Here is a 22,619-nt window from a genome sequence, read left to right on the forward strand (position 1 = left end):
GAGTTGCTGCCATGTGATTGGCCGATTAGCAATTTGCGTTAATGAGCAGTTGGAGTGGTGCACCCAATAAAGTGGCCGGTGAGTGTATGAGTAATAATGATAATAGCAGCAGGAAGCATCGCTCACCACCACGATCAGCAGAGACCTGAGAGACGACAAAGCACAAACAACTCTGAAAGAAGTTGAATTAGTAACATTCACTGATGAGACATGAATGATACAGACAGAGGAGAGAAGCTCAGAGGATCAGCAACAGTATTATCCTCCGGCACACTAGGCCTATAGCAGCATCATTAAGGGCTAGTAAGCTCAGGCTTTATCAAAGAGGAAAGTTTTAAGTTTCAGATCCATAACATACATCCTCACAATACATCAAAAGTACAACACAAACAAAAGCTTACAAACATAAAATGAATACTCACAACATAAAAAAAATCAGCACACAACTATCAACACCCAGCTCTGATTCAATACATGTAATCTGTATTGTTCTACACCCATTCCTGCATAAATAAACACAATTTTAACTCTTCATGAAAACCTATTTTATCACTTTTTTAATCAATTAAACTTGGTTATGAATGTAAACTTGTTACCATTATCTTGTGTGGTGTTGGCCCCGGTGCATTGTGGTCCGTGTGCTAAAGGAAGCTGCTGCACCGGAATCTGAAGAATTTGAGGTGTCCGCCAAGTCTACTGTTCGCCGTCGGCTCTCTCTGTGTACTCTCTGTGTGGACAGACTGTAAGGTAACACTCATAAACATGTATCTAACTCGTCGCTTAGTTGTCTCGGGGCTGTAGTGTCGTAGTTAAACCGACGACGCTAACATTAAACGTTTAAGTGAACATCCTGCAGGAGAAGCTACTCCGCTAACGGTAGTTGGTAGTTAACGCGATGCTAAAGCTCGTCGTTTGCTTTACTGAACAGCTAGAGACGGATGTTAGCTCGGTGGAGACATAGTTTTGATCTCCAAGAACAAGAATTGGCATTAAACTATATATTTTTCTTTTAAATGGCAGATGTCGGCACATTTCACACCCACTAGGTTGTTACCGTAGTGATAGCCGTTGCTAATCAACCAGCTAATTCACGTTCCAATAACGGACCGGACCGTTAATTTAAGAAAGTAGTACTTACTAACGGTAGCAACGTTCGTATCAGCTAACGTTAGCCATTTATATGATTCATCTAAGTTGGTAAACATCTTAAATTAGCTCAAACTAGATTGGACACGTACATTTGTCTGAATCAGCCGGTAAAATATAACATTTATAGGGAATGTATCACCAGTCGGACGCCGTTCGCTGGTACTATCCCTAACCGGACGGATCTGATCTGCCGCAGTTTCCGGTCTTTTCGTGGTGCTTTTACTGGTTGATCTGCACCCGAAGTGCAAGTAGATTTAATTTACACACTTCTAAGAAACTACAAGTAAAGTTTCATATCTGTACATGGACATTTACACGTCAAATTAGTAAAATAAAGTGACCTTGATGAGAGAAAGCAGTGAGAACGTCTTGGCAACGCTCAATCTGAGCGGCTCGAGTGGTGGTTTACGTTAAAAATGGAAATTAATAACACTTAACGATGTATTTTGGAGCTTTCAAAGCATGTAATTTACTGTGAAAGACTGAAGAATTGTCCTGGATGTCTTTACAGCATTGATGTTAATGTGAACAGTCAGCAGCTCCCAGTGTTGACGGGGAGGAGATCGGGGTGTCCGACTAGGGCCGAGAGTAGCACACGGCTAATTCACCGGTGTTGGCGCACTTTTGGCGACTCTTGTAGACACAACGCTAAATTAGACCGTTAACACGATATATGGTAACAAAGATAAGAAGTAAGACTTTAGTTTTGCACCTTTGAATCAACTCTAAAGATTACAACATCATTTATATTCGTAGGTTTAACAGAAAGTTTCATAGAATTTTAGCCCCAAACTGTCCGACTGATGACACAGCTCCGGTGTAATGTTACAGTCACTTTTATCCAGAGTGAGTGCAGTGGGTGTGTTTCCGACCGGTTCAGACCATTCGGTGTTTGAATGTAACACCGCCACTTAACTGCAACACAACAAGCACCCATAAACATATGATGCCAGTGTGGATTAAAAGCATAAGCATGGCTTAATCTTTTATCCCCAGATAATAGCGTTGTAGTGGGACGCAGCGGTTTTAGCAGGGAAAGCTTGTTTGTGGTGACACAGTGCTCTCACACAGCTTTTTGAGCACAAACCAGACTTCCTGTCTCACACTCTCACAGTCAGGCCTGTGAGTAAGTATGCGCCTGCACAGTATGAATTGCCTCCATTTCAGAAAAAAATGTGAGTATGTTTCAGTTGTTTTGTGAGTTTCTCAGTATGTGATACAATCTTATCTTTTCTTTCAGGCTCAACAAGGAGAAAAGATGTCTCAGGCCGACAAAATGAAGGTGAGTTTCTGAAAAAAGAAACCGCATATTACATCTGTACTGTAACAGGATGCAGCAATACCAGATTCAGATGTCTGCTGACTGTCAATCTAGACTAATGGATAAGCAGTAGTGAGGATAAACTAAGCTGTGTGTAATATTCCCTCCAAAATCTCATCTTGGGTGGTTTGGTTTTGTTGAGCATCTCATGTGACATTTCAGTGGAAAATTGTGTGCTTCCCCGCATTTTCTCGCATTATGTTCAGCATTATGTTGTTCAAAACACAAATGTTACTTGTTGAATGCTGAGTGGGTCACTCTTCACACGTCTGCTCACCGTTCTCATGACCCACTGATGTAGCTTTATGTGTGTGTTGAAAAGCCCAAAGCAGAGCCAGAACACACTGCTTATCAGGCTTAACAGCCACTGTGACCTTTCCTAAAAGGACAGGGAAGGGAGCGTTCATAAATCCTGCAAGACCTTGGCCAAAATGAGCAAACCTGTACCTTTTTGCGTTTAAATTGACACTATCACAGTATAGTTTTGCTACAGGGGCAGTTAAAAGCTGTCCATACTTGTCTTGGGTAGTGTAGAGGACTCATCGTAGTCCTCCAAAACCTCCTGGCTGTTTGTGAACAGATGTCTCCTCAGTGGTTTCTACTCTAGAAGACACACACACGCACACACACACACGCACAATAACATGCATAGGAGAAATGCCAGAGTGACAGGAAGGAGATGAACTGGCCCCTCCTCTTCTACCAGTCCACAAAACATGTTTTAGCTGAAGTAATAATTATGTGCTAAGCTATGTTCTTTCATCTGAAGTTTCAATGTCACCTAACATATTTTCGAAGAAATGATGAATCATGTCGTGCCTTGTTATTTTTTCCTACAGCAGGGCCAGTTTAACAACCCTGAGACCCCAGGGTACGTTGGATTTGCCAACCTGCCTAATCAGGTTCATCGCAAGTCAGTAAAAAAAGGATTTGAGTTCACATTGATGGTAGTAGGTAAGTGAATCATCACTGTTTTTCAACCCTTTTCTGGTTTTGTCCTTTTCTTCATGTCATTATGCAATGCAGATTTTATTTAGTGTGGAAAATGGTGTGTCTCAGTGATAAGAAGTTTCATACTGGACAGCTAGAGTAAACATGGACATTTGAGGAATGTGTTTTGTTTCTTTTGGCTCATGTTGGTTTGTTTCTGTGATACATTTATGATGGGATTTTGGCCATTAGCCTGGAAAATGTACAGCTGTTCCTGTCATATGCGGTCTTTTCATGGTGGCCTTTCAAAATAACAGTTTAAAACTCTCACCTCTGTAGTTAGTTGAGTTTCTTTGCTGAGAGTAAGCATGTTCTTTCTTTGACGCCATCTTCAGTAATGCATAGGTGTATTTAGTGTGCATGAAGGCTGCTGGTCTGTAGAAAATGGCAGATGTCTCATCAGTGTAGTTGCTCAGCTGGCCTCAGCTGCAGCGTAAACTCTCGATGTGAACACTGGCTGTGTGAACCTCCCTGCTTGTTGGTAAGGGGGGAGGGTGGAAGTTCCCCTGAAAGCTGCTCATCCTTTTGCTTTAAAATAAACCAGAGAGGAATGTAGCCAGTGAGCCTCGAGGGAATGATTCACACAGTGGACAAGGCCTCCTTGTCCCTGTACTACTAGAATACTCATTGAGTGCTTATTTAACCTTATTTAACCTGGGTTCTTAAATAAATCAGTGTTTTCCTGTACTTTGATAGCTGACGTTTCCCCCCACACATAGCAACAATTTCCTTACCATGAGAATTAATAATTTCTCCTCAGTATGCATCACTTTTTATTGATTCCTTAAAACACTGGTACTTTTTCCCCTAAAGCTCTTTTTACACAAGCATCTGAAATTGTAGTGTATATAATTTATATGTGGATGAGTATTATTTCCCATACAAGACATTCTGGCAAATTGCCGGTTTATGATGTGGTGAAGACTTCTGTAAATCTTTTTTTCACAGTCGCAGCATTGCTTATGTCTCGGCATCTGTAACTCTGTGATCATGAGGCGCGAGGAACAAAGTTTATTAAACCTGTTGCTGTAGGTTTATGGACAGAAAACTAAAGCAAGGACCAGTGTGTCTGCAAAACTCAGTGGAAAGATATTTTTAGTCTGATTCGAGGCTTGAAATCAGGCCTTTAGATTTTATTTAAGACTTAATCACTCAAACTGTGGATGTTTAATTGGCTGTCCGGCTGTCTTGTGTTTAGTGTTGGTATATGAAGCCAGTTTTAGAGGAAGCCTATCAAGACTTTGGTTGATAAAGTTGTATTTTTTATTTCATTTATAATCACACAACATCAGCAGACACATTCATAATCATCAGTACAGAGATTCTTCAATTCAATTTCTGCATTTTCCAGCTTGGGATCAATAAAGTATTTCTATTCTATTCATAGCAGATTATCATGTAAAGATGGAGTTGAGCCAGAGCAGCATATCCATGTTATTAGTTCATAGAGGGAAACTAACCAGTGGTCTTCGTCTTGACTCTAACACAACGCTGCCGACTGATTATGAACACTTAGACTCTTTCACAGGCCCCGGGGTTGTTTAATCAGCCACCTGACACATATATTTCTGTGTGGTGTGCGGCCTGCTGTGCGTCACAGGCAGATGTCTTGTTTCCTGCAGCACAGTGAGGATCGCCTTTGTTCTATTCATTGAAAGTGAACTCTGTATTAGAAGAGGTTTAAAGCCTGACATCCGGCGTGTGAGAGGCCCCTTCCGCCATTTCCACTATCTTTTCTGCAAGGGCACAGTTGGCTGAGCGCCTGCTAAGACAAGTGCGATTGGTATAAAGAAATATAAACAAGCCAGAGGGTTTTTTTCTCCCTGTCCAAGAATGATAGGCCAGTGTGGCCAGACTATAATACACAGCTCTGTGGAGATAGATCTGACAAGGCAAGACTAGCAAGAACCTGAATGTGACTGACTTAAATCCTTTTTAGCAACTGTGTAATATTTATTGACATTGCTTCTCATACTGATTTAATTTTCCTCTGTTGTCAAAAGGTGAATCTGGACTTGGAAAATCCACACTGATCAACAGTCTGTTCCTTACTGACCTTTATCCGGAGAGAGTGATCCCTGGAGCAGCAGGTAAAACACACATGCACTTAAGTGCACTTAAGAAAAGGAAGGCAGTTTTCTGGAAAAGGCGGGGAAAAAAAGCCAGACTTTGTAAATACAACCCTCCTCCTGCAGCTCTCCGATATCTGTCCTAAGCCCCTCCTACCAGACGATCGCCTAATTGTGATCCTGGAGCTGTTTTATAGCGGCAATTCTCTGAGAATTTCCGTCCTGTTTTCTCTGCGAACTTGTGGGCCCGTGAAGCCCTTTGAGAGGACCTACTGTGATTCAAGGTTCCAGTTTGTTACATAAACATGCACCTGATTAGCTGCAGCCAGGAGCCTTTGGCTACAGTTAGCAGAAGGCTTAAGTATTAGCAACATTTCCCCTCCATCTGTGAAAACTTTGCAGACACTGACACACGTTTTATTGCGTTCACTGTCAGGCTCTCTTTTCTACTCGCTTTTTGGTAAGTTCGACTTTTTTTGGGTTACTTTGCAGTGAAGGCAGTTGTTGCCGATGCTGAAATAGCAACTGTTTCTGCAGGATCTCCCTCCATTGTAGCTTTCACCATCTGAAGGGACGAACACATACAATTGCATTCGTAGGACAGCCAATAGGACCGTCCTCTCTATGAAATGACATGTGATTGGCCAAAGCCTTGTCTAATTTACTAGATTTTCTAAAGCCTGTACACAGCCAAGAGGAGGTGCAGATAATCTGCCTGCCCCCGCTTTAATGATCCTTATTTTAAAGCACTTTTTGAGACCTTTGTATTAAAAGCACATGATTGTGGACTGACTCACATGTTCACAAGTTTTTGTACTTTTTTTCTTCTTGCAGAAAAGATAGAAAGGACGGTTCAGATCGAGGCATCGACAGTAGAAATTGAGGAGCGAGGAGTGAAGCTCCGTCTCACTGTGGTAGACACACCAGGATACGGAGACGCCATCAACAGCCAAGACTGGTATGAAATCTTTTAAGGGCATATGCTGATAAGGAGATGAGGTATTTTTAAGTATTAATCACCCAGTGTCAGTCCTGTGATCGTGAACAGTGATGAGCCACTAACCCCGGGACAGTTAAAAATGAATGTTTGTTCAAATATTTTTAGTCATAAAGAGAATTAATTCATCCTGGCTCTTGAGTGTAGGATTTATTGGGTGTGCTACCAGTGTGGATGAGTCCAATACTGGGATACATGTATGTTTAATGTTCTGTATATTTTTCTAATCCAGTTTCAGCACCATTATCAGCTACATTGATGACCAGTTTGAGCGCTACCTCCATGACGAGAGCGGTCTAAATCGTAGACACATCGTTGACAATAGAGTTCACTGCTGCTTCTATTTCATTTCCCCGCTTGGCCACGGGTGAGTCCTGAAATACAAACTGCACACGTACAGGGCTTTTCAGTCAGTAAAAGTTGCACGTTGCTATTTCACTAACCATATGTTTCATGCCCTCCCTTTTTTCACAAATAGTTGATTTTTTCGTCTCTCTTTGACCCCGTGCCTGTCTGTTTCCTGTCCCACCAGCCTGAAACCCCTGGATGTCCAGTTTATGAAGGCCATTCACAATAAGGTCAACGTGGTTCCTGTCATCGCCAAGGCAGATACTCTCACCCTCAGAGAGAGGGAGAGGCTCAAGCGCAGGGTGAGAAAAACACGTGTCACCCATTGTTCTGGGTCTTTCCCAGTTCCTGAAATGACCAGTTGCTATCATGTGCTCAGGGTCACTGCTGTAGCCATCCAGTGTAGGAAAATACTGTTTGTACCTTTTAAGAACTGTATTGAAACAGGGATTAAAAAGTAGTAGTGTAAAAGCAGAAGGTAGAAAAACCAGTGAGAGAAATGTTAAGTTCTGCCTAAAGAGGAACTAATATGGTTTAATTTGCAGTATGTACATCACAGGTAATTAAAGGTGATAATAATAACCTGTGTTTTTGGTAAGATTCTGGATGAGATCGATGAACACGGCATTAAGATTTACCACCTTCCTGATGCTGAGTCGGATGAGGATGAGGACTTCAAAGAGCAGACTAGGATCCTCAAGGTAAACTCTCCACTACCTGCAAATCATCCCTGAGTGTATATGAATATGTTTTTTTTACCACAGGAATGAGAATTTGTCAGGACTAAAAGCAGTCAGCTTTATATGCTCTCACAAAATTCCATTTAAGTTATCCCATTACTCTAGGGCTAAGTTTTAAGTGTCATAATTATTTATGTGTGTGGTTGAACCATAACTACAGAAATATGAACTCTTCTTTTCCAGGCGAGCATCCCATTCGCAGTGGTGGGATCCAACCAGCAGATTGAAGCCAAAGGGAAGAAGGTGAGGGGCCGCCTATACCCCTGGGGAGTGGTGGAGGTGGAGAATCCAGAACACAACGATTTCCTCAAGCTGCGGATCATGCTGATGTGAGTGGTCAAGGAGCTAAAAACAACTCGTGATTACATTTTTCATTAAAAATGTACAGATAAGATTAATGTGATATTGAAATTGACTGCCCTGCCAAACTGTGTATATCTTTCCCTGCAAATGCTGTGGAAAGAAACCGTACCGAGGTTGTTTGGCAGGACGCCTTCAGATACAAGAGCAAGCCTACCCCTAACAATAGGTTTTTTTGTCACTAATGTAGACAAAGGACGAAAGGAGAGATACTAACAACACTAGCAATTCATTTAAATTCTATTAGGTGTCAAATCATAACAAAGGTTATCTTAGGAACCGTTCCATACAGAATAAATCTAGACCTCACTATGATTTACCAACAATTCCCTTGTGGTGACGAAAAACCTTCCTTTAAAAGACAGGAATGTCTGAACAGATCCTAGGCACATGGTAGAAGGCAATCTGCCTGGACCGGTTGGGGGAAAGTGATAAATAGAGAGAGAGACCCGCAACAATAACATTAAAAACTATGACTGTAATAGAAATATGATTATTATAATTGCAGTAGCAGTGTAATGTGGTTCTGTTATGGTGCGCTCCAGAACCAGACAGACATGTACAGTGAAGCAAACATCCGAGTATTTATTGATTGGTGATTTGTCCACAACTCCACAGAACCCACATGCAGGATCTACAGGAAGTGACCCAGGACCTTCACTACGAGAACTTCCGCTCAGAGCGCCTCAAACGGGGCGGCAGGTTGTCCTCCCATGGTTACATTCTGCCTCTGTCTCCTGCGTACGTACTTGTCTGTCAGCTTGCTTTTCTGCACCTCCCCCACCTCAAACATTTTGATTAGACGTATTTAATTGATAAAGTAATGTTTGAAAAAAAAAAAACAGCAACACAGAAATGCTGTTGTCAAACACATGCACACAACAGACACCACAGATGTTTACAGAAATGAAACCAAGCCGAAACACCCACAGCTGAGTGACTAGATGAATTTCTGTATAATGGGTCATTTACTTCCAGTCTTCTGTTGCCGAGTCATGCGGTATAATGTAGTTGAACTAGTATCATTCTGTAGTTCAGTAGCTCTAACTCATCATTTCGCATGTTCACTTCATCAGTCAGGCCTTGGTAGCGAGACAGAAGTGAATTTAATGCTGTGGGCTGTGGTTCTACATGGTTAGTTGGTAGCTAAATGGCATGTGTAGTCTGAGTATCTGTAGAGGGCGTAGACTGGATTATTATGTCATTTAACATAGTGTCTGTGGACGTATCATCATTTAACCCTCAACGTAGACCAGAAAGATTCTTTTAGACTTTCTTCTAAAGCCGACCCAGGAGAAGGCAGTGGTTTTACTGTCTTCACATTGCCCCGCCATCTGTCCAATGGTGGCTGATTTTTCCAATCCCCATGAGTGGACTGTTGGAGGTACCGTGTTTTTTCATTTGGGGGAGGTAATGCTGTTCCCCTGACTCTCGCTGCTTCTCTCTTGAATCTTCTTGCCTTCATCTCTTTGTAGTTATTTGTTGTAGCTGCCCACTTTTCTCCTCTGCAAAGAACTAACCCACTGATCCCTTCATCTTCTCAATGTGGCTTTTGTCATGTTTGCCTAACACTACTTTAAATGGTTCAACATGCACACTTAAACAAACCGCTCTGCTGACTCCGTCTAATTTATAAATCACAGTGTTCTACATTTATAACCTCTCTGACTGCATTTAACCTAATGATTTATCGAGTTAATTGTATACATTCTGCAGACATATTTGAGGTTGATTGTGAAGCGTGTAGCATCAAAAGTAACTGTAGTTGTGTTGATGCAGTCGGGGACCGGAGCCGGAGGAAATGGACAAGGACATGATCCTGCAGGAGAAGGAGGCTGAGGTGAGATATTTCACACACTACACTTCACACACTTCAATTCATTTTTTTATTTACAGACCATCCTTCTCGATTTTCCAGGTTTGTTAAATAGTTTCACATTTTGCGTAATACTCTTTTTTTTGCTTTCTTGCCAAGAGTTACAGCGCTATCAATCTTCTCATCTAAAAAGGAAATGAAGTGTTGAACTCTTTACATCATTCTCTGTCCTGCAAGTAACAATGTCAATTTTTAGAAGAACTGTTTCTGTTGTGAGTCATAATACACATGTTAAAGTGGTAAACAACTGACCCTCTCGTCGTGCACTGAATGTTTCTGACGATTTCTGCGCCGACACTTACTGACAGAAGTTCCTGAACCTTGTCACCTCTTCAGTTAGAGATTTCCTTTGGCGCCTTCATGTAAATCATCCTTCTTTTTCACCTTTTGACGTTTGTTTTCTTCTGGTTTCGCAAGCGGCATGATAGGAATGTCATCAATGTGCCCAACGGCTTAGTGGTAGTTGGCGAAGTGGGTGTACTTCTAGGTAGATGCGTAGGTTATTGAGGAGGAAGTGGGTACACTCCTATATGTTCTGATGGTGTTATGGCTGATAAGTGGGTATATTGTAGAGTGGCAGAAAAAGAGGTGGGTATATCCTGTATACCTGCATATATCCTCCACTACACCTCTGAACACACCCACTCACTCACTCTGAATTCTCTGCACGATGACCTGCTCTATTCACACATGCGCTCAATCGGACGTTACACAGACTTTGTCCCTGGGGGCACACAGGGTATTTTGACGTCCCGTTCAACGGCTGTGGACATGTGCATTGTCACATACAGCTCCATGTCCTGATCCTTTGAGGTGTGCTTTAGTGAATGTGCTTTGTATTCAGTGCAGTTGTCGTTTACCTGTCATATATGTTGGTGTTCTGTGTCGCACAGCTGAGACGAATGCAGGAGATGATCGCTAAGATGCAGGCCCAGATGCAGAAGCAGGGAGACGGAGAGGGAGACGGCCCCCATGTCTGAAAATCTACGGTGGGAGGCACACTGCATACACCGCACTATATTTCCTGAACAACAGGGCGCCTTATTTCCTCCACTTGTATCTTAAATACCTTAATGAGACTTTGTTTTTTTATAGATGCTGGTCTTCTGTGAGGCCAGGCTTGATTTTAGTAACTTTTTCTTTCCTTTTCCACCGTAGGAATCTGAGCCACTGCTCGAATTTGACGAGAGCGAGCGAGAGAGAGGTGGATGATAGCAGAGAACGTGTAAAGGCTATCTGGTTATTGACCCATACTGCTTGCCACTATTTTTATTCCAATCCTACATGGGATTTGGAGTGATATTTTTTTTATATATATATATACATACAGTTAAGTATATTCAGACAGTGTTATGTTATATATATTTTCACACGGTTATTTCATTTTATTAAACTTTTGCCAGTTACTCAAATGAAGTCACGTGACCACCTCTTAAAATGGTGGCATATATCTTCGATACAAACTTAACTTTTCTATTTTTTGTTCCCTTACTTTTTTTATTTGCTACTTAAAAAAACCAAAGTACTGCTGCCTGTATTCAGTGCTACAAACCTCTCACAAAGCACGTGCTAACCCTTGCTTTGTGAACGAGCTTCATCGGGAGAGTCAGCTTGGGTGAAAACTAGTAGCAGAAGTAGCGTTTTCCACCATTGTTCTGCCATTATCTCAATATTGTTTTTGTGAAGAGAAAACATTATTTCATATTCCCTTTGGTGAAGAGATGACCACACAAGCTTCCCTTTAAACCGTGTCCACCCTGCTCAGTGTTATCCAATGAAATTATCAGGTGAATTTTCCCTCTGGTGCTGTTTGGATGAGCTTCTCCCTTTCCTGTCAAAGTCGTATCCATTAGTGCAGTTCTCAGATCAGTGTCTTTAAGTAAATGGCATTCAAGTGTTGTTAAGCTCCTTTTGAGTTTGATATGAATTAACTGTGACCCATGACCTCTCAGTCTTCCTGTAGACGTGACAAATGAAGGACGTGCAAATGAGGCGTGATGCTTCACTTTGGAGCTTTCAGTCGACTAGAAGTTACTTCTCCATGTTTCCTCTCCACCGTAAAGTGAAGTCCTGTACCAGGGAGCATGAACCGTTGTGTTCTTTTTTTAAATTGATGCAGTGAGATTAAAGAGGTATACACTTTTACCTGTCCCAACTGCTGAGTACTTTGTGGTTACCATGACCACAGAGATTAAAAGTGACCCAATGAGGTCAGTGTAGCCAACGTTTCCCTCACCAGCCAAGATGTGAGTTCTTGACATTCCTCTTTGTGCTGTTTTTATCCACTATTAAAGCACCAAATATTGTTCTTGATGCATATATTGTAAGAAGTTTTATTAAACTTTATTAATCTCTTCTGTGATATGGGCCTTTTTGTCTTTTTTAAACCTGTCTTCCACCATGGGATGCAACTCCACGGACCTCAGCTCATGCTCTCCGTTCCCTTTGTGTGCGTTTTTTTTTCTTCAGACGGACAAAACCAGCATGAACCTGCCTGACAACCAGGGTGTCTGTAATTACAGTGTATGGAGAAGTTAATGACCCACAACCCCATGCTAACACTTTTTTTTTTTTTTAAAGAAGAGAAGGAAATAAAGACAGACATTCAAATTACATAAATATTATTTCTAAAAGGTACAATATTAATGAATGCTCCAGTACAGTTTACAGTATGATGTGCAGCCCCAGACCGTAATCAAGCAGTGTTAACACCATCAAGACACCGAGCCAATAGGACATTTTCCATAGACTTTATTATAGTTTTTTTTCTTCTCAATCTAACAGGTATACACAACGCTCTAAATGCCATGGCTTTTTTGTTTTAAATACTCTCCGCTCTTAAAGAAAAACTGTAAAAATATTTAATTATAACTAATTAAAAGATCTCTTGGGGGACCGGACTGGGAAGGGTGCAAAGATACGAGAGGGTCTTCTGTGGTCCTTATCTGAGGCGGTGGGTGGGTCTGGGAGACAGAAAAGGGAGGAGGGTTAAGTTACATCCAGCTGGGGTTTCACCGCGAGGACGGGGTGGTGTTACCATTTAAAGAAAACCTGGAAGAACGACATGAAAGCGATTAATTCAAATAAACAAATATGTTCTGCTGAATAATAATCATCCCAGCACACAGTCGTATAGCCGTCGGTATATCACCTGCACACTCTCTCCATCATGTGTGTGACGAGGCGGTCGGAGATGCCCGGACAGGACTCCTCGGCCAAGTTGAAGGCGTTTTCCAGCTCCTCGATGGCTCCTACGCCCCCGCCACTCGCCCGCCGCTTCTCCTTCAACTGGTGGCAGAGAAATATCAAATGGAAAGTATTTTAAATGTTAAATGGGACGATTGAACCAAACAAATTGACTTCAAAGCTTAGTTTCAACTGTACTGTGTACAAGCAGATATCAGTCAGAGTAAAAGTACATGTGTAATACCTGTTTAGTGTTTCCTGAAGAAAGATTAGTTTAGACTGATTTGTTCAAGGAATCAACCAAGACAGCATAAGCTGATCCATAATGCTGCTGCTAGGGTTGTAACTGGGATCATTTAGGTTTAGGTCCAGTCGTTAGCACTTTCGCCTCACAGCGAGGGGGTTCCTGGTTCGAATCCCGGCTGGGGCCCTTCTGTGTGGGGTGTGCATGTTCTCCCTGCGTGGGTTTTCTACAGGTTCTCCTGTTTCCTCCCACAGTCCAAAGACATGCACGTGTTAGGTTAATTGATGACTCTAAATTGTCGTAGGTGTGAATGGTTGTCTGTCTCTGTTTGTCTCTATGTGCCCTGCCACAGACTGGCGTCCTGTCCAGGGTGTACCCCGCCTCACGCCCAATCAAGGCTCCAGCGACCCCGACAGGAACAAGCGGTTGAAGAATGAATGTCAGATGTCCTGACCCTGTACGAACCTCGCAGACATCTCAGGTCGGCAGGTTCTGGGATAACAGGTTGTTCTCAGAGTCGAAGCTAAACATGAGTCTTAAGCTTCTGTGCTGCTCCGATGTGCAACAAAGTGCCAGAAGATCGTAGACTTGAGTCCGTACTGACTTCTTTCAAATCCATGTTCAAGACCCAGCTTTGTAACATTTACTTACTGTTTTTATTCTGTGTGCATTTCATTGTTTATTTTGTTTTTATTGATTTGTTCTGTGCTTTTACCTGCTTGTTTTTTATTTGAAGCTTGCTTTAAATGTTTTTTTACCACTTGTTTCTTGAGATTTCACTTGTCTTTTGGCATTAAAATGTGCTATATAAATTAATCTGCCGTTGCCTTTAGTCTGGGACTAAATAAATAAGTCCGACGTACTGACGGGAGCAATAAATCTGATGAAATGAGATCATATAACTCCAGCAGCTCAGACTTGATCATTATTTATGCAATTAATAAAACGGGAGGAAATCTTCCACTTGATAATCCTGCGTAGTTGGAGAGCTACAGTATACATGCACATACTATCTCTACAATCATCTATGGATTAAGATGATATAAAGTGATTTAATCCAACAGCCATGCCTACCTCTCTGAAGATGGGTGTTACCAAAGCAGACAAGCATTGTGACTTGGGTTGCCTTTTCACCAAATCTCCTGACTGGGAAGAGGAAAAACAGATGTTAGAGGAAACAAAAAAAAGAGGATTATTCTGTTTCTGTGTCTGCGTGCGTCTTACCTCTGAATCTGTGTGTGTGTAGCCCTTCTGTAACTTGTTCAGAGAGTTGGGTCTGACTGTGGGGAAGGTCCACATGGGACACGTATCCACATCACCATCGGCATCCCTGGAGGAACGACGTTAAGAGGAGAGAAACGTATTTAAACACCGTGACACAACATAATAAATTCATTTGCACCTTATTTTAGAACATTCAGGGAAAGGGTTTCTATTAAAGACAATTTAATAACGATATATGTTTGTGTACATGTGTAACTGCTTCCTATTATCAGGGAGAGGAGGAGACATGCCCGTACGCTCATTCCTGATATACGTCACAAGCTTTTACATCTGACAGAAGTTTTTAAATAAGCAACACATAAAAGTTCATATCTGATGCGACTTGGTGGGAAACCAATGCTTCTTCTAAATAATCTTAAAATTCTCTAAGATGCCCGTAATTGAACTAGTGCTGGGCAAAGTCTTCTATCCCAATAGTATAATATAATAATAATAATATACATAATAATAATAATAAAAGTGTCGGAGTACGCTGCATTTTAACATCGGTCTTAGTGGTTGTTTAGTATAAACAACTAAAATTGTGTTTTGTAATAACAGAAGGATAAGAAATAAATTAAATTCCTATTCTATAGTTATTAGTTGTGAAAGCAATACAGATACAATTTCAAGCATTTTCAAATACTCCAAAATTCAACTACTTTTCAAACCTTGAAAACACATTAAAATTCAAGCATTTTCAAAGATTTAAAGCACCTTTACGAACCCTGCAAATCCCATTTTTTTCATGAAAAAATGAAATTACTGAGTTTATATTCTCTTTTTATTAAGAGTTTTAGTGCAAAATGAACATATACAACAAAGTGCATAGATCAGAATGTAAAGAGTTTCCGAATGACGGAAATATTGCCATAACGCAGTTCCGCTGCTGTTTTTTCTACATTGCAACAGAAAGAATAGAGAAAAATACGTGACAGACATTTTCATGTTGTTTTGACGACATAAGTCCTAAATTTGACTTTGAATGGATCCTTTACAAAATGCAAATCCTCAAAAAGATATAATATGTAGTTTTATCCTCATAAAAAAACAAATACAAAAGAAATCCCTCTCAATCATCACTTATGAGCAACTAGAAGAGTGTGTTGGTGTCTGTGTCTGCAGAGAACCTGCCCTCTGCCTGGATTTTCTGTTTACTTTTTTATTTCGAGCTCTCTGCTTCCCAACCGCCCTTTTCACATCACATTTACATTACACTCTTACATATTATAGCTTTAAATGTCTGAATGTGTGTTCTGGGGACTCACATATCCGAGTCGTCGGAGCTGGATTCCTCCCCGTGCCCCTCTGACTTCCAGCGGCGGTAGCGGTCAATCAGCTCTGTCAGATAGGACGTCTTCTTGGTGTAGCGCGTGATGAACTTGTGCTTTACGAGCTCTTTGGCTGTCGGCCTCTGCGCGGACATATTAGAAAGACAGACGCAGAATAAAGAAGAGTAACATTCAGTGTCTCTGAAGCTGGGAGAAGAATCACACAGTTGGGATCAGTTGTGTAGTTATAACATACAAAAAGAGATCATCAGTAACAAGTCTATGTAGAGCGAGCGGACCGTTATTGCAATAGTGGCCCACTTGCTCTACATTATCCCGTTTGTTACACGACTATTTACTAAAAATATCAATTTGACACAAAGTATTGATCCAAAAATGATTTCATTTATTTAAAAAAGTCCTTCAGAGTCTAAATCAGAACTGCGTCCATAACAAGCTCTTCAGAAATAACAGATCATAGAATGTCGAATCGACCAATCACAGTCCAACAAAGCTGTGTGATAAATAGATTTAACACATTTTTGTTGCACAACAGAAATGTGATTTGGATTGGGTTTGAATATTTGAGAAAGTACAGCACAATTTATAATTCCTATGAAGGACATCTCGTGCTTATTCAATCAAACACATTTGGTCGGATAAATTATCGGAGTGTGGAAGTTTTTTTCCTCAGTTCCTGATCTTATTTAGTTATAAACAAACACGTCTGATCCCATTTTAGTTGCGCTCCGATACAGATGGATACAGGTGCATTACTTACAAAACGAGGGTCTTTATTTAGACAAGCCTCCACAAACTCTTTGAAGGGCTTGCTGTAAGGCCCCTCAAGTGTGGGTGGAGTGTTTTTCGGGATGAGGAAGAGGACCCTCATGGGGTGCAGGTCGGAGTTGGGAGGTTCCCCTTTAGCCAACTCAATGGCAGTGATTCCCAGGGACCAAATATCAGCCTGGGGGGGGGGGGGGGGGGTGAAATGTGTAAGTAGGGTGTGTTAACTTCTCATACAGTCACTTGAAATGTAAGCAAATAAAATACAGTTCCTTCAAGCAATTCTTACGTTTCTGGCATTTTTACATTTTTCTTTGTAATCTTAAAACGCTCCTAAAAAGTGTATGGCGCACTAAAATGTAAAAGAAAACCACTCATCAATATTCAATTCTCATATATTTCTGATAAAAGTCTGACCAATTATTTTTATTCAGTTTAAATAAAATGATTTCCGTTGCTCCGTTTCACTTGCGCTGCTCATGTTGCGTTTAAGTGCCATGGGAAATCCGAAGTTTCAGACCTCCGACTAGGCAAAGTGCACAGGAACTCCTGTCAAAGTGGAACCTCCTACTAGTGAAATCGTAGGAGATCGAACTACCCCGAATTCGCTTGTAGGAGCCTTTCAGTGCAGTTTGCCTATTTGGAGGTCCGAAACTTCGGACTTCCCATGGCACTTGAACGCAGCATTTCACTCTCAACGCATGTGTCAGGGGAGGAGGGAGCGTCAGAGGTCAGGCCGGGGGAAGAGGGTGAGTCTTAAGAGGGAAGCGCTGAGTGCTTGAGCTGACACATGCAAGAAAGGTTAAGAATTGCTTCAACTAAATAATAATAATAATAATAATAATAATAACAATAATAATAATAATGAAAATGTTGTGTAGTGTCTACTTATCAGTGCCTCCACCAATAACATGATCTCTTTATGAGCTCAATGTTTCAAACATATTTTCACCCAGAAGTGAGAAAAAAAAAACAAGCAAACAAACCTAAAGACAGCGTTCACTCAAAGAAGTAACACCGGATGTCTCTTGTCCGGTCCACAAACTCTGGCCTCACCTTGAAGTCATAGGCGGACTGTTTGATAACCTCTGGAGCCATCCAGAAAGGCGTGCCGACAAATGTGTTTCTCTTAATCTGCGTATCTGTCAGCTGTCCCGCCACCCCAAAGTCTGCCAGCTTCACGTCGCCCTGCTCCGACAACAGCACATTGGCAGCTAGGTGAAAGAGACAGAAGAAGAACGACTGTAAATACAAAAATAAGTGATACAAGTAATGCTAAATACAAGGCATCAAAGATGGAGTAACAATTATGAGAAATTAAGGGCGCACTCACACTGTCCATCTGTACTGTGCCTAAGGACCTTTCATGGCAAAAGTCTAGTTTGTTTGACCAGTGTGAGTGCAACCGTACCGCGTCTAGGAGCGGTACGCTTGCCGTCCACGGCCCGTTTGGTAGAGGTGGGCTTTGTAAAGCACGTTTGCACATGTACGAGCACGAGGCCTACGGCGGTTCTGACGTCATTTTATGTGCGCCTGTGACGGACATAGAAAAAAGAAGGAGGGACCATGCGCGGACATTTAAAACAATTGCGGCGAAAGGTTGACGTTGGTGTGATGCGGAGGTGGAGTGTTAACTGCAGATTTGGTTGGATGAAAATATTCAAAAACCGTCGACAAGACGCACAAAAACTTGGAGGTCTATGGAAAGATTTGTAAACAAAGCGACGCATCGCGATGACGTCAATCAATGCGTGTGACGTGTTACGGCGTGATGACGTATTGGCAACAAGAAGCATTCGCCGAGGCCCAGGTAATGTGAGTACAAACGGGCCCGGGGCGCAGGGGGAGAGGGAAGCCCGGGGCACGGTACGGACGGACAGTGTGAGTGCGCCCTAAGTGTGTATCACCTTATTTACACAAATGAAGCGTGATCTTTTTTTTTCCAAATTGACCAATCAGTGTAATAGTAAACCGCGGCAATATCAAAAAAGTTAGTGTAAACGTTTTAAATTTTAATTAGCATTAAAACCGTGTCCGATCAACGCAAATGACAAAAACTTTTATTACCTTTAATATCTCTGTGGATCTTCCTTTCAGAGTGCAGGTACTCCAAACCCTTCAGTATTTCCCTCAGTATAGTAGCAATGTACGTCTCTTCGAGAGGCCCTGGACGCAGCTAGAAAGAGGAACAAATGAATCAGGAAACAGGTGGAAGTTGAGAGAGAGAGCCAGGAACAGTATAAAAAGTACAAAAAGTGCCACTTTGTAAGCTGTATAAAAAAATAAATCTCATTACCAGATCCAGAGCAGATCCTCCACCTAAATACTCCATGATAATCCACAGCTTGGTCCCCTGAGAGGAAAAAGTATTCGATGAAAGGCGCTGTGTGTTTGCGTGCATGTGTAACTGTTAGCAGGAAGAGAAGGAGGCCCGCTCATACGCTCACTCCTGATATCGAGCAAAATATCTGATGAAAGGCGTTTAGAATTTAAAGTTAAATATGTAAAAATACGGCTTTGCCTTTGTGTCTGTGTCTCAAAGACTTTTTTTAAAAATGTTGAAATAAATAAATAATCTGTGTGTGCACCGCTTCGTTATCTGCGTCATCGTCTCACCTTCAGGTATGATCCGTAATACTTGGTAACAAAAGGGCTGTCACACTGGCTCAGCACCGTGATCTCCTGTTGAATGTCTTCGATCTCGTCCTCGGCCTCCTCCAGATCTATGATTTTAATCGCCACCACCTCCTTCGTGCGGTTGTTGATGCCTTTGTAGACCTCTCCGAAGGAACCCTTCCCAATCCGCTCCTGCTTGGTGAAGTACTCCTCGGGGTCCAACCGGGTATTCTGATCCAGCAACGGCGAAGAAAGCATTGAATTATTGACAGTTAGGAAGACATGATGTGTGTTTCTTAAACAGGAACAAGAGCAAACTATCCATCTGTTAGCCTGAATAACGATGTTAATAAAAAAACATACATACATGATGAGTCACACTTCTTATCTGGGTCGATTCAGCCACAGCCCATTTAATTACCTGGACTCTAGATTGAACTTTGTGCACAGTATGCAATTCAAGATGATACTTCTCGGCATAACGACAGGAAATGAGTGATAGTTCAACTCTAGTGGGCGAGGAAGCACTTGAAGAAGTCTCTTTATTAAAAAGTATTTTAGTATCTACAGTATGTGACGACTGCAAATCTAAAACAATGAAGACTTTTAAAATATTGCTGTATAATATCATGACATTTTGAGGTACAATGGATAGAGCAGTCGCCCCATGTAAAGAGGCTGAAGGGCCTCGAGGCAGCGGCCGCGGGTTCGACTCCAACCTGCGAACCTTTGCTAGATGTCTCCCCCCTCTCTCTCACCCCATTTCCTGTCTGTTTAATATAATAAAGGCTTGGAAAACTGCCAAAAAAATAATCTTAAATATTAAAAAATACCACTGTTGGGTTTATAAAGAGCTGAATGGTTTAGGACCATAAATACATTTCTGATCCTCTGCTTTGTGAACCATTCAGACCTCTCAGACGTCTGCTCTGTGTCCCCAGAGTTAAAACTAAACATGCGGAGGCAGCGTTCAGTTTTTATGCTCCAAACATCTAGAGCATTATTATTATTATCTTTAAATATAGTTTGACTTGTTGCTGCTCATGGGGAAATTGTTGGGTCTCAAACATAAGTCATAGAGTGTGGTCTTGCCCTACTCTGAATAAAATAAAATTGAAATTGGTTTGAAATATCTGGAACAAACTCACAGAAAACTGCAACTTCAGTTTTAAATCAAGACTGAAGACTTTTTTACGTTTGCCTTTCAGCGAACCAAAACCATTTATCAACTAGTGATAGACCGAAACATCGGCCGGACAATATTATCGGCTGATATTTACATTTCTACGTGTATCGTATCGGCCGATTCGGGCTGTTGCGTTCGCCGACAGTTTTTTCCCCGGCGTTATTTACAGACAGCCGTCCACAGGCAGCTCCGTGTTCCTGGAGACGCCTTTTTTAAAGTTCAATAAATCTTTTTTTTCAAACTTAAGACTCGTAACATAATAAATGTTACGAGTCTAAATTAAGGGAGCAAAAGTAGCAAATATCGGCCCTAAAAAAATCCACATCGATCAATCCCTAATATTAACTCCTTAAACTGCACTGTAACTTATTTTCCTTTTATATTCTTGATTACATTTTTTTATTTTAAAATTATTTAACTTTGCTTGTTTTTATTTTATTTGCTTGTCTGTATTTTTATTGTTTTGTAATGATGTAATATCTCCATGTAATTCCACATGTGTTTCTTTCCAATGCTTTTAATGTTTTTTATGCACTTTACAGAGGAATTGTTGGGTCTATGTAAATCATAAATAAGTCATAAAGTGTGGTCTATACCTAGTCTGTAAAGGGTCCTGAGATAACTTTTGTTATGATTTGGCACTATAAATAAAATTGAATTGAATTGAATTGAATTAATAGTTGGTTTTATCACATATGCATTGATGGCTCGGATCCCCACCCACATAGCAGTCATGGGGGTTCTTGCACAAGAAGAAGAAAAAGAAGGACAAGGAGGAGGAGGAGGGAGGTGACAGTTGGTGTAAAGATGATTTCTGTTACCTGGTTTTGCATGTCTCGAAGGTGTGCCATCCCGTCTGCCGGTTGGACGGGACAGGGACAGCCACAGCACCTCTCTTTCCCGGGGTTATCAGACGCTCCTGTCGGGTTTTTCCTCCCCTCTTTAGCGGTCTAGGAAGCTAGCTAAGGTGGCTAGCCAACTAGATAAACACCCAATCTGCTGGCTTTAACGGGGCTGTCACTCCGCGCTCTGTTTTCGGCCTCCAGGTCCAACGGAGGGACGGAAGAGCCCGGCGACACAACGAGCTACTGACCGAGAGACTTCATCTACGTCGGCGGTGAAGGACCAGAAGACGAAAACGCTCCTTCCGTCTATTAATATTTAATTCATTTCAAGGGACGCTTAGCCTGTTGTTCATTTGAAGCTTGAGGAGGACAAAATAATGGCCCGGCCGGAGTGCGCATGCGCGTTGTCTTTTGAAGACGGTGGAATTGTGGGAGTTGTAGTTCCGGCACTCAAACACTTTTTTAATTTACTTCTCTTTATTGGGATGAGTTTCCAGCAGCTCACAAAACAAAAAAAGAGTTATAAACAATATATAAGATAAATAATAAATAAACTCTTGACTAAATAATAATCAATAATCAATCATAATGTGCAATACTTTTATTTTTCCTCTGCGCCTTAGTGTAAATTTGAAAATTTAAAATACTTAAAAAATTTGTATATGTTGTTCCTTTATTCTTATATTTTCCTGAGTTCATGTTGTTCATATTTTTTTCTATAATTTATTGTTTCTTATTGATGCTTCTTCTATGTGTGCTATCCACTTTGCTGCTGTGAATAAGAAATTTCCCTTCATTGGGACTAATAAAGGAATATCTTATCTTATCTTAATAAATACAGAAAGTAAAACAGTAAACAATATACTTTTTGTTAAATATAGACGGTAAAACAATAGACACTAAACAATAAACTCAGTTTAATATAGAAGGTAAAACAGTAAACAATAAACTCTTAGTTAAATATAAAAGGTAGTAAAGCTAATGTATGTCATAGATTTATTTTGATATTTGTACGACAGTTTTTCTGTCTTTTCATTTAAAATTGGATACTATTAATATTGAATTCCTGGCCAAAAGAATGCATAAATAAATAAATGCATTATTATATAAATACATAGATAACTAAATAAATGCATAAATGAAAAAAATAAAATAAATAAATGCTTTACATTTATTTCAAAATTGTGTTAACCTACATTTATTTATTAATTTATTTGTTTATAGATTTTTGTTTGCATTTATTTATTCATTCAGTCATATATTTATTTACAGATTTTCGTTTGCATTTATTTATTAATTTAATTATTTACAGATTTTTGTGTGCATTTATTTATTCATTTATTTATTTATAGATTTTTGTTTGCATTTATTT

The 22,619-nt window shown here is 40.8% G+C and overlaps 2 protein-coding genes across 4 annotated transcripts; one reads left to right on the plus strand and one right to left on the minus strand.

Moving 5' to 3' along the window:
• The first annotated feature begins 649 nt into the window (after positions 1-649).
• septin2 (septin 2) lies at positions 650-12,212 on the plus strand. Of its 2 annotated transcripts, none has more exons than XM_083929018.1 (13): positions 650-747; positions 2,390-2,431; positions 3,310-3,424; positions 5,464-5,550; positions 6,364-6,487; positions 6,759-6,893; positions 7,059-7,176; positions 7,474-7,575; positions 7,798-7,943; positions 8,593-8,676; positions 9,754-9,814; positions 10,744-10,839; positions 11,009-12,212. In XM_083929018.1, exons 2-12 carry the CDS (start codon positions 2,408-2,410, stop codon positions 10,828-10,830), a joined length of 1,083 nt encoding a protein of 360 aa, XP_083785144.1. In that variant the 5' UTR covers positions 650-747; positions 2,390-2,407; the 3' UTR covers positions 10,831-10,839; positions 11,009-12,212. The 2 variants fall into 2 exon arrangements, with proteins under 2 accessions (XP_083785144.1, XP_083785145.1); XM_083929019.1 differs by having other exon boundaries at positions 669-742.
• Positions 12,213-12,624: 412 nt separating this feature from the next.
• Positions 12,625-21,600, minus strand: stk25b (serine/threonine kinase 25b). Of its 2 annotated transcripts, none has more exons than XM_083927939.1 (11): positions 21,224-21,600; positions 19,217-19,447; positions 18,897-18,953; positions 18,668-18,776; positions 17,657-17,814; positions 16,596-16,781; positions 15,812-15,957; positions 14,505-14,610; positions 14,355-14,426; positions 13,002-13,138; positions 12,625-12,813 (listed from the first exon to the last, which is right to left on the minus strand). In XM_083927939.1, the coding sequence occupies exons 1-11, from the start codon at positions 21,251-21,253 to the stop codon at positions 12,792-12,794; spliced, it is 1,254 nt and encodes a 417-aa protein (XP_083784065.1). In that variant the 5' UTR covers positions 21,254-21,600; the 3' UTR covers positions 12,625-12,791. The 2 variants fall into 2 exon arrangements, with proteins under 2 accessions (XP_083784065.1, XP_083784064.1); XM_083927938.1 differs by having other exon boundaries at positions 12,625-12,901.
• Between the last annotated feature and the right edge of the window lie 1,019 nt (positions 21,601-22,619).

Source organism: Echiichthys vipera (assembly GCF_963691815.1).
Source record: "Echiichthys vipera genome assembly, chromosome: 15".
Classification (NCBI taxonomy): domain Eukaryota; kingdom Metazoa; phylum Chordata; class Actinopteri; order Perciformes; family Trachinidae; genus Echiichthys; species Echiichthys vipera.

Bases quoted from the DNA above. Each gene is read 5' to 3' on its own strand.
- septin2 (XM_083929018.1), top strand. From the start codon at position 2,408: ATGTCTCAGGCCGACAAAATGAAG. The intron at 6,894-7,058 runs GTGAGTCCTGAA...CTGTCCCACCAG, and splicing joins ATTTCCCCGCTTGGCCACGG to CCTGAAACCCCTGGATGTCC. The intron at 7,576-7,797 runs GTAAACTCTCCA...CTTCTTTTCCAG, and splicing joins AGCAGACTAGGATCCTCAAG to GCGAGCATCCCATTCGCAGT.
- stk25b (XM_083927938.1), bottom strand. From the start codon at position 21,253: ATGGCACACCTTCGAGACATGCAAAACCAG. The intron at 18,954-19,216 runs GTGAGACGATGA...TTTTCCTCTCAG, and splicing joins ATTACGGATCATACCTGAAG to GGGACCAAGCTGTGGATTAT. The intron at 13,139-14,354 runs GTAGGCATGGCT...CTCTGCCACCAG, and splicing joins TAACACCCATCTTCAGAGAG to TTGAAGGAGAAGCGGCGGGC.